Source organism: Lissotriton vulgaris, chromosome 5, assembly GCF_964263255.1.
Source record: "Lissotriton vulgaris chromosome 5, aLisVul1.2, whole genome shotgun sequence".
Lineage (NCBI taxonomy): Eukaryota > Metazoa > Chordata > Amphibia > Caudata > Salamandridae > Lissotriton > Lissotriton vulgaris.
This window is the reverse complement of record NC_141693.1, coordinates 707008789-707020981: the sequence shown is the minus strand read 5'-3', so window position 1 is coordinate 707020981 and position 12193 is coordinate 707008789. Positions and strand designations below refer to the sequence as shown.

At 43.4% G+C, this 12193-nt stretch overlaps 1 protein-coding gene across 1 annotated transcript in view; it reads left to right on the top strand.

Moving 5' to 3' along the window:
* The window catches only part of LOC147711417 (polycystin-2-like protein 1), a 3079390-nt gene that overhangs the window by 747968 nt on the left and 2319229 nt on the right, over positions 1–12193 (top strand). The window contains 1 exon segment of the mRNA XM_086920165.1: positions 6619–6843. Coding sequence (XP_086776291.1) covers positions 6619–6843 — 225 coding nt within the window.

Here is a 12193-nt window from a genome sequence, read left to right as displayed (position 1 = left end):
GCCAGGGTCATAATCGTTGAACCTAGGGCTGTAGCTAACTCAGTATAGAAGGCAGTGGGGTTTTTACGTAGATCAGGCAGAGATTTCCGGAATGTCAGAATCTCTTGCCGGTCCCATGGCTGGTCGACCCAGTTGTACACTACCCTTCCTTTTGCATCTTTGTGGTTTGCATCATCGTTAGTCCCTTCACCTTGTGGAGGAACCCAGTAAGGGGCAGCTTCTCGTATTGGCATGATGGCGTTAGATTGCCCAGTTTGTGGTTCGGTCACTACGGATGTCGTGGTTTTAGTTTCCGATTCTTGTTCAGTGAGGTGGCGGAAAACCTCAAACGTACGCATAAGGAGGTCCGTCACATCACACTCGCTCTCATCCCCGATATCGACCTTCCGGTACAGGGTCGTTAGGCTCCCGGGACCTTTGTCTCGATATCGGTCCTCGTATGCGTTTAAGACATGGTAACACAGTCGAACGGTAAAATGTCGTCTGTGACTTCCTGTATACGAGTTAAACATATCTGTGATATACTCTTCATCTTCCTTTCTTTCTACCAGTGTCCTTGCTATCTTGTCAATCCCTGCTCGCTCATCTTTGCTTAATCTGTTTGTTCTTGCAGAACCGGCCCTTCGGGTCTCGGGGTCGCCTAACGTTGTTGTTTGTGTAGTATCTAATACAAGGAGTTCGGCCGGCACAGAGGCCGTGGGGGCCTAAGCAGTGGCACTACTCTCGCTTGTACCTGGGGGTGGTGGGTGCTGTGCTAAGAGTTGGGAAGGGGCATATGGAGGGGGCATGTAGATGATCGGAGGACCTAACAGCAGATCATCGTTGGCTCGTTGTTTCGAGGGTAATTCAGGATAGAGCGTATGGGGCGTTCTAACCGGACACTGGTTTGATGTTTCTATTTCTAGTTTCTGTTTGGCTTCCTCTCTTTCTTTTATCTCTTCTTCTAGTTTCTGAGCAGCTAGGTGGGCTGCTTTTCGCAGCTCTTTTCCCAACCTACTCTCAGTTTTCTTTTTACGTTGTTCAGTTTCTTTGCGCCACATGCCGAAACTATCAAGCATAGTGGGCGTTGTCTTGTTTTTACCAAGGGCTGTTTCTAGCGCGTTCATTTTATCATCATCGAAGGATCCTATCAGTGGCCACTGACTTTCTCGATCCTTTTTCGTATATTTATGCCACAGCTTGCTATAGGCTATAGCGATCAGTCCATGCTTCATGAACATGTCCTTATTAGGGGTGCCTTCCAGTGGAGCCGGATGGTTCATCTCTAATAAGCGGTCCGGGCTAAACAGGCTACCAATCAGTGGGGAGAAGACAGGCATGACGGATCACAATGGGGACAAAAAGTCAGCACTACCTATCTTATCACTGCGTGCAAAGACTAGACAGAATATTTCTATTCTACGTTGTTTGCAGGCAGTGAATACCTCAAGAACCAATATCAAACAGTCAATGCTCGGTCAATCAAACAATCAGTGGGGAGAATAAATAGGCACGCAAAAGTCTGCGTTCCCTACCCTTTCACTACCTGCAAAGAGGGAACCTGTTCTTTCCTGTTTGTAGACAGAGAATCTCCAGAAAGTAATCCGCGAACAGTAGTTCGGGTTCAATCAATTAATCAGTGGGGGAGAAAGATAGGCACGACGGCTGCGTTTACCTATCCTTCACTGTTTGCAAAGAGAGAGCCTGTTGTTTCTCCGTTTGCAGACAGCGAATCTCCAAACAAATCAATCAAAGAGTAATACTAGTATTTTCCTAAACAATCAAACAATCATTTCGCAATTCGCCGTGTTTACACGACCTTACCCGGACCGCATGGACAGTTTCTTGTCTTCCGAATCCAGCGCCCGATCGTCCTCTATTCTTCGTATTCCTCGCGGCACTCCTGATGGTTCCCAGTCAGGACCGTAGATCACTCGAGAGAGGTCTGTTCGGAACCAGTGAAGTTCGGATGATCGGCTGTCAGACGAGGGTCTATCGGACAGGTGCACTCCCGATCGTTGCAGTCGTTCACTCTGTCGTCAGGACCTCTCCCACTGGATCCACTGGTCGCTGATGGGCCCCACGTTTGGGACGCCAATTGTTGAAAAAGGTACAGGCAGAAGACCTTTTCCGAAGTTGCCCGGCGTTAGCCGCCTCTATACCCACTCAAGTTTACCAAACAAAGAGGCAGGCGCTGGAGACTGGAAGGCAGGAAACAGAAGTTTTATTCCGACGGAGCAGAACACATCAAATCAGACAACAGGGTATCTTCTCGAGGTGCTCTAACCGCATCTCTGAGGCCTGGCCTCTTATACACAAGTTTATGATCTTTATTGGATGTAACACATTCTTGCAATGCTTTGATGTATGAAAGGACATCCTCCGAATCTCCCCTTCAGGCCCGTTCCCACACACATTTACAGTTGAAGTCCCTACCCTGGTCACAACAGGTGATGATTATCGCGCAGCTGGACATTCCGCCGATTCACGGAATGTGTGGGGTTGATCGGATCTCATAGGGTGGGGGCTTTGATCAATTCGAGGGTCCTTTAATGGGGGAAGCTTCCTACTGTACGGGGGGCAATAAACAGTATCCGCAGGGCCAGGTGGCGGCCTGGGAACGAGGGAGACAAACGGGTGCAGAGGAAAGGGGGTTTTATCAAAGGATCCGGGACCATGAAAGGAATGGTGGGAGGTGTCGCGCTGGGAACAGGATGGGATTCCGAGACAGAGCTGCGCTAAAGAGGGGTTTATGGCCCAAGGCATGTGAGAGCGGGGGTAGTCAGCGTGCGGGGGATGCCTGCGAGGTTAGGAGAGGGAGAGAGACGCGCTGGCTATCAGCGAGGGGCAGGGAGGCCATGGTGCTCAAAATGGCTGCCGCTTACGCGCACGAATGGGCTCGAGAAAGGGGGGGCAAGATGGCACCGATAATGTTGACGTTTGCAGCCTAACTTTTAACAGTCGCTCATCACCAAGAGCCAGTGTGGGCATATATTTCTTCGTTCATTGCGTGGGGGCCTTGAGCTTTCTATGGATGCAAGCTCTGCAAATCACTTAAACGGAGACAGAAAGGCAAGGCCCTATCTCTGCAGACGGGTTCTGTTTACCTCCTTCACCAGGCAGGAATGTGATTCTGTAGAGCAAGCAGATAACTGTTGTCCAAAATACTGTCTTGGCACACCGTGCTGGGCCCCTCTCAGCTTAGCCAAAAGTATGCGAGGTCAGGGATACGTAGCTGCAGCCCTCAGAGTGTCTGGAGGCCCGAAAACCCTAATTCAGAGACTGGCTCAGGCTGAGCCACAAAATGGGTTCTTCTTGATTTTAAAAGTGCAAAATGCAAACACATAGGCCACATGGGCCTCAGTGCAATATTAACGTTTCTTTCATGGAGGACTTGGTGACTGACATCCTAATGTGGGACTCAAATGCAGAGGCATCATTATTGCAGGCCATAGAGGGAAAATGCATGGATGACATGCACATACACTAAACGTTGGGGTACACGCAGGGGACACATTGGCCATGTAAAATTTCTTTTTCCTCAATCTCACTCGAGTTATTTGTTAGTAAAACACATAGGCAAGCTTCCTCTTCTTGTAAGTGTAATGTTGTACATATTAATTTTAACGAAACAAAGTTAATATAAGGTTAGAAGTTACATGAGAGGATTGCGTCCGAGCAAGTCTCTTTTCTACGAGTCCTTGCTCCATCAATACCCTCTCTGATGGCATTGTAAAGCCATCACAAAATTACCCATCCCTAATCAGATGCCAACTTTAGCATTTGTCACTTTCTTTTGCTTCTTCATTTTTGCTTTTATCTTTATTTTGTAGTGTAGTTCCTATTTTCCCTATAGGCCCTGCGCATTGGAATAACATAAACAGCAGTGTAGACGTAGAAGTGTGGTCTTCCAGGTCTCTACTGACTATGTTAAACTTAATTGGGTTTGTAACAACTAGCTCAGAGGTCACTGGAAACTTTCTTGACTGAATAGGAAGTGATCAGCTTCCCTGGCTCAGACAAGAAGGGATTCAGTTTTCCAACAACCGCATAAACATGACAACGTTGCTCCTTAGAATAAGAGTCAATCTCTAGAGTTGTGTGAAACAATAGACAGCTATTTCACTCAGTCAGTTGTGCAGATTACTTTCACAGGATGCAGAGAATAGAGAGACGGGCGTTTTCAATAAAAAGGTATTATTTATTGAACAGTCTTTCTTCTCATTTCTTCTATTTATTTTACATAATTTTATATAGTGCGAACTTGACACGAATCGGGTATCAGAGCGCTTTACATAGCACCAATTGCATTACATAAGGACACATTCATATTTTTTTTTATTGTTGGGCACGGGAGATTAAGTCATTGTCGTATTTACATAGCGCTTACTATCCCTGAGAATGTGTTGAAGCAACAGTTATGTAAAAAAATTGCATTACATAGAGTCTGAATATTATTAAAATCTATGGGCCTCATTTACAATGAAATGGTGTAGGGCTGCTCCGCAAGTATTTTTTGCTGCACTGCCCTACGCCAAATCGAAAGAGCAGGAATAGAATGTATTTATAAGTACCATGCACTCCTGCCCTTTCTGCTTACACACAATTTGGTGCCTAGCACCAACGCAGACACCCTTGCACCATGGTGCAAGGGTGTCTGCATTATTGGTAGGATGTTGTTTTGCAAGAAGGCATGCCTTCCTGCACATTAACAACCCATGGAGGCTTATGAAAACAATTGAGGAGAAATAAAGATATTTCTACTTATTACGCATCTCCTGTGGCAGCGTACAGTTTAGACGCATCCTCAGGTTTACAGATTCGTTGAAAATCTGGGAATGTGTCAAACCCCATGGAAACCCCCCTTATGCAGTGTAAGCAACGCATCGACCTTATACTGCGTTGCTTTACACTATATCTAGGAGGCCTCGTAGATATGTCTGCACTTTGCACAACCAGAGCACCATAAAAAATGAAGCAGCCTTTACATTTTGGAAGCACCATTTTATCATAAAACATTTTGCTAATTTTGTAGTGGTCTATCATATACTTTGTGTAATGCAAGTATAAAATAAAACCTTACATATTCACAGTGCTTTCTGTCACAGGCAGTTGCTTCATAGCACTAAAAATACACAAGTCACTATCCTCAAATGCACCAATCACAATTTAATTCTGCTGCTCTCTGGTTTCACACAGACTTTTGCATGGAGGTTTTATTATTTATTATAGCGCATGTATTTATTATTCACAAAAGCAGCCCGATATTATACATGTAGCTACCTAACAGAGAGAGACCTAAAAAACGTACGTATGTTTTAATTATGATGAATGAAGTTCAGCTACCTCCAGTTACATGCAGCTGTAAATGCCAAGCTATCAGCATCCCATGAAATATAGTATGGTTTTCCTCTAATGCCGTGCAATAAAGTTGCAGCCCATGCATTACAGCTACTATACCAAGGTCCACTGGAATTATGTGGTTGTGGGGCCACAGCGATTTTAGCATCATTATAGATTTGCGCATTTTCCACATAATCTATCATCTGCCACTTAATATGCTAATTTTAACAACAAAAAATATTTACTCCAAAGGTTCAAAAGTTACTAAAAAGCAGCAACAGCTGTTGTCACTCTGTAGAAGGTCCTTTGTAAAGCTGTACCGATTACCTTTTTGTTGTTATTGCTATATTTGGGTGTTAAACTGGCCCTAATGAGGTGAAAACACAGATTGACAGTTTCTCTGGAGAACATTTATCGTTGTCAATGATAAGGAATACTAAGTTCTAGAAATTTTTGTCAAGAGTGAGTCCTTATGCCTAAAATATGTTGATGGGGGGGGTCCCGGTATCAAAAAGTTTGAAGATCACTGCCCTATGTAAACCCTAACCGTGACCTAGATTCTTTTTGTAAATGGAGCAACATTACAGTCTATTAAATAAAATATAATTGGTACCTGTACAGCGCATATCCTTGACTCACGTATTTAAAAGTGCACTCATATGTAATGTTTTTCTTTATTATTACTAATAATAAAGAAAATGGAGGCTCTGTAAAATAAAATATGTACCTAGGATTGCTGAGCTTCCAGGAGCAGGGAAGGGTCTCGATTTCAGGTAATCTGGTTTCACATTTTGTAGTTCAGCAACCAGATGGGTATCTATGTCACTTTCTCGATCTCCTTTACATCAAAGGTCATTGTAGTGTCTTCCATTCTTGACTCAGGAGGAGAAAAAGCAACACAAAGCTCGTAGACCCAACTCAGTGCCCCCAGACCCAACTTCCAAGCCAATAATGCATTTATTTGGGGGGTGACTGCCACACCCCAAACACTCGCCTGAAACACCGCTCCTGCATAGATGTGCTTTTAGAAAAAAATGTATCTGTTCCTATGAAATGTTGTATCTGAAATGCATTATTTTTACGTTCTCTGAAACCCGTTGACATCCAAAGCATTTACGTTTTTTCCTGTGCTACGAAAAGCGTACTAACTGAGCTACAGAACACTATAAAAATAAATAAATAAATAAATCAGGCTCACAAAAGTAAACATCAGCGGACGAGGTTGTGGGCCATGACGAGGAATATGTCTGGCTCTCTATTTCATGTAGATTTATGTGTTTATTTTGCTTTCTGTAGTTGGAGATACTCCTCTGAAGATGACCTCGGCGGATCATCACATTGGGGCAAAATAACGAGCTATAGTGGAGCAGGCTATTACAAAGACCTCGAAATGACTAAATACCAGAGTGCAGAAGCATTGCAAACACTGAAGGAAAATTTGTGGTTGGACAGAGGAACTCGAGCAGTCTTCATTGATTTTTCTGTTTATAATGCCAACATCAATCTATTTTGTGTTTTAAGGTAAGTGCAAAATAATAAAGAATGCAACCCTAATATATAACTTCTATCTCTAATTGTACAGAAGACTGATGTTTTGAAGAAGAAAACAATTTAAGATAAAGAAATCCGTAAATCATCGAGCAATTTCAACGTTAACATATTTTGCTGAGTTGTGAAGTTAAGGCCTTGGTATAATTGAAAGTGTAATGTTGAGAGTTCTAGCTGTGTGTGCATCAAACCCTCTTTTATCCCGCTCTATATAATATATGTGGGAGAGTGTGAAACGTGTTGTCCTGTATCGCAAGGAAAATTTCCTTTGAAACACTTTTTTTAAAATCCCAAATCATTTTTTTCGAATCTTTAATAAGAGAAACATCTCAGATTATATGACCATAAAATAAGATTCAACATCTCATCATCGATTGTAGTGCAATAAACACTGATATCAGTGCTTAATTTGTAAAATATGAAGTCCAGGTGCTCAAATATTTTTCTGAGGCTCCACCCACTTCCGCCCTGGCTCCACCCACTTCATCCGCCCAATTTCTCAATTGTCTCCGCCCACATCCTCAACTGGCACTGCTGAAAGTCAGATGTAATAGCCGATCTGAATTTCCGCAAGGGAACCTTCCCGCAAGTAAGGATATGATAGGAGGTTCTCCTGTCCTGTGAAAATTAAAAAATAGATTAAATCAAAAGTGCATTTAAAGCACAATTCTGGAATAAATAAGTTAAAACGACTAATACATTGAAAAGGGACACATGAAACATTCCAGCGCTCTATGTGGCGATTTGGGAAAGGAAAATACTTGGGCATGTCATTGTTAACAGCGTCTAACACTAGCCATGGGAGGAGATCATATATATACATATATATATATATATATATATATATATATATATATATATATATATATATATATATATATATATATATATAAAAAACCAGTATATAACAACTCCCACCCAATCTTATGTCAGGACTGGCGGCGAGGATTATGCTCATCTTTCGCTCTTTATTTTGACTACAGATGCTTCAACAGTTAACAAAAAACGATCTTTCCCATGAAATCACCAGGAATAGCAGTCGAACACAACTTCAACTAATCAGAACACAATGTGCCATAAGAGTCCTTGTCTCTCATCGATGCTCCTCTTTCTTGCCCCAGCAGAGCACAAATAAGACATGAGTGTCTCTTAGTTAACTTATCCTGTAGACATACTGTTCATATTTGTGCTCATTCATCTGTCATTATTTTATGTTAAAGTTGTGCCTACAGACTGGCCTGTTTTTTGGATGTTCACTTAGGGAACATGCGCCAGCACTCTAGTCGAGCTGAGGTGTATACTTTTAAGGCGTTGGGACAGCAGGAGCGCGGTATTGTCATACGCCCACTAAAGGGAGCTCGAGCCATAAATAACATTGTGAGCGCAAGAAGATCGACTCGCTGCTCCGGGCATCCGAACTTGTGGGCCTGTATCACTTGTGCATGGCATCCTATAACACACACACATACAAACATGCACAACAAATGTTGCGTTCAGGATTCCAGATTCATCATCAGCAGCAGAACTTCACATGACTGAGCTTCTAAGTGTGTATTCACGCCTCACAGGAACCAGCCTGCCACTGTAATTCACCAATCGCGGTATGCTGCCACCACCGCGCTCCAGGCATGAAACCCACAATAGGGGCAGTACACTTGGTGCACTCCTCCTGGTTCAGAACAGGGTCCAGAGCCTATGATTATTAAAAAATTGTTCCTCAGGCAATTTCACACATGGAATTAGTGTGTGTGTTGACAAAAATCAGAAACACAGGATCACAGAAATGCAGTTTGGGCATGCAGGGCTGGCAAGGCACACAGGTATTCATGCACATGACATTTTTGTCCAACAAACCCATTTTTTAAACTTAGTGTATTTGATTCATACATCTTTTTCACTCGGTTGAATTTTGTGTGCTTTAAAAGTAGCCCATGTATAAATCAAAAACAGTAGCAAAATACCATTAACACATATTTATTTGCCCTGTGCAAAGCAGATTAAAATCATAAACTTTGCCATAAAGATCAATGAACATATGAAGGTCAGAGGCACACAGCCTGCTTTAGCTGCACAGGAGCTAATGGAAGTGATGCAGCTGACCCTGTCTTTTCTAGAATTCCAAACGAAAACAGTGCCACTGATAACAGTTGTTTTTGCACCCAAATATTAGGAAGTGAAAATGAACAGGGAAAGAATGTAATTATTTCACGGCATCTTTTCACGAGGGCAGGCTTCTCAAGCCCCTCCTACTTGCATGATGGCATTAAAGGCGTTTACATTTACTAAATAATTACACTGGAAAGAGAGCCCGTGAAAATGTGCTCCCTCCCCCTGTTTGTAACAGTAAAGCTTAGCCTCTCCTGTGTAAACTTTGGCATTGTGTCATCTGTATATTCAGATTTCTGTTTTTAACATCGTACACTACTTATACACGCTTTCAGCAAGCCGCCACCCTATTCTTCGGTTTCTTATTGTGTCATTGATTCACATGTGTTAGTCTGCCTACTCAGAGCTCCTGATCGGCGCACTGGTACTCGGGCCAAAGGATTTCCAGTGCCGCCTTGGAGCACCGGCCCTGCCTGCCTTCTCACATCTAGCGGGCACACCGTTATTGTTCTCGTCAAACATTTCTGAAAGGCCTGAACTCAATGCCAGGTTGTCCAGCGGGCCCAAGCATTGCCCACGGTGCCCCACCCGCGACATTGGCATGATTGCTCTGGCCCGGGGCTGCAGGCTTCTGACTCTGTTCAGTTCAGTTTCAAAGCATTACCGTGCGCAAGAAAGAGCAGAGTGTGAGCGTTGAGTGTTTTTTATTACTTACTGTGGTCCGTCTGGTCGTCAGTTACTGCTGGACTGGTGGCACTGCCTTTGTCAGTACTGGCATTTATTAAGAGGTCTGCTGTGCCCGCCTTGACGACGTGCTAACTCGTCCCCTGCAGTGCGTGTGTGCAGGGGGTGTGGTCCACCATCCATGTAAGGAAAAAGTTTACGCACGGCGCATGCTGCCGGACGTAGCCCCCTACGGTATCCCCATGGAACCAAATGCAGCCAAATTAGTGGCCCAACCACCGGCAACACTGAAACTGAAAGCAATATAACCTGCATATTTGCCTGGATATATCGAGCTCGCTGCGCTCTCACAGCAGCAGCACCACACGCCATCACTACTCTTCTTCACCAAAGGACTACTGCTGGAGACTCTAACGGACTGTGAACAACACTGCAGTAAGCCGTAATTATATTTAATTAACTTTAACACATGACGTGGAGACTGCAGTGATGTAAGTTGGTAGTGTCAGTGTAGACCCGGCCCTGACAAAAAGGTGCCGGTGCTAAGCACCGGAAAGCACCGGCACAAATTAAGCACTGACTGATATGCAGCTGTACGAGTAATGCATACTTATTGAAGCTGGTCATCATGAGCCTGTTGATCCTCTAGACCTCCTTAATCACACCACACCTCTCTGTCTCTAATTCTACTAGACCTGACTCTGTGTAATACATGCCTGTTGCCCCACATTATATACATGTCCTTCCATCCAAACAGGTTGCATCTTCTTGTTTATTGTAATGTATGAGTCACGTCATTTTTATGTCACTCCCATGTATACACTTATTACTTATCTTACAGCATATGTATGAGTCATGTTATTTTTTGTCACCCCCATGTAAATACTTGTTCTTTATTCAAGAGATTTTCATCCTGCACCCTTTACCATTTCATAATTCTTTCATGTAATTATTACTATGACGTGACCAGCGATCCGGCACATTCCGATGACTGTTTATTGTTATCTTCAATGTCACTGTATCTGGGTCAGCCAAACTGTTTTTTACAGTGCTTAAATTTTAAAATATTAAGTGCAGGTGCTCAATTTTTTTAGGAGGCCACACACACTTTCCCAGCTCCTCCCACGTCTTCCACAGGCTCCACACACTTACTCTTTTGGCTCTACCCACATCCTCAACTGGCACTTCTGAAAGCCAGATGTAATACCCCGTGATTCCATGATATATAGTGGGTCATGTCCATCAAATATCCAGTTGCATTAGGCTTGCACAGTCATAATATGCACTATATCGTCTTCAAATTCACCACCCACGCACTGCCCCTAGTGTCCAAGCATAGCCCAAATGTCGACAAATAACCACCATGTTTAATCCAATTGCAGCCACATGAGCTCTGACACTACCTTAAATTTCCAACACAGCTCCATAATGCACAATGCTGCGAAATAATCTATTCTGCAACCCCAGGTAGTGTACAGTGGTAGGTGGTGTTCCCTTCAGAGCTGAAGTTTTGATAGTGGTGAGTGTGCGCCACTGATTTTATAATAGGGTTCCTCTTAAGTGGTTGTGATAGGCACCCTCGAGCAAAGGGGATAGAGGGACTCCTGCTTTGACTGAGGCGCAGTCTGCTGTGAGTGAGGGAGGGCTGACTGAGTTGATTTCAGGGCTGGAAAGGAAGACCCTTCTTGAAAGCAGCCTCCCAGCCACCATTGGAACGGGGTAACTAACCCCTTCCAATCAACCGGCTCAGCCCCTCCTAGATTCCTATTATGCAAGGAACATACGGGTAGTCGATTCAATCAAAGCAAATAGATTTTTTTTGTACAGCAGGAATGCTGAACTCACAAATTGGAATGTGCTCTTGTATGTGATAAAGAAGAAAAAAGTGGCTTTGATTTTTTTTTATATTTCCATAGGATGACATAATGAGATGAGTTTATGGGTCATGTATATAACATTTAGGTCAAATGGATTTTTCAAGTTGCCATACCTGGTACCTGGAAGTTATGATTTCTTTTAGGTCTGCAGAGGTATCAATATGTGGATGGAGCCTAAACCCCTGTCTTAGTAGGACTCTGAAAGCTCTATTTTGTTGTTGATGACATAAGGTCAAGCACCCTTTAAACTGTGAAGGCAGACAAAAAGTCCATGTGGACTAGTGTATCCATGGGCTCTTAACACGAAACTGCACTCTGAAGTCTTAAGTTAAAGATGGCCTCCCTCCCATCTGTGCTGCTGCCAGAGTTAAAAATAAAAACCTGTAAATGATCACGTATCTATGACTAGCTGGATGTAGAAACACAATGATCACAGCTGCTTGGAGGGCAAGCATTATTTGTGGATGTACTTACACAAATTCTGCACAGTCAAAACATGTATGCCGGCTACCAACATATGGGCTGAGCCAAATCCCCTCACCTGGTAGTGACGCTTAAAGCACTTTTCTTAACTGATCACATAATGTATGGCCACAGCTGTGATGTCAAGCAAGGCCTAAAAATGGTTTAAGTTGTTTGACACTACAGCAGGAACA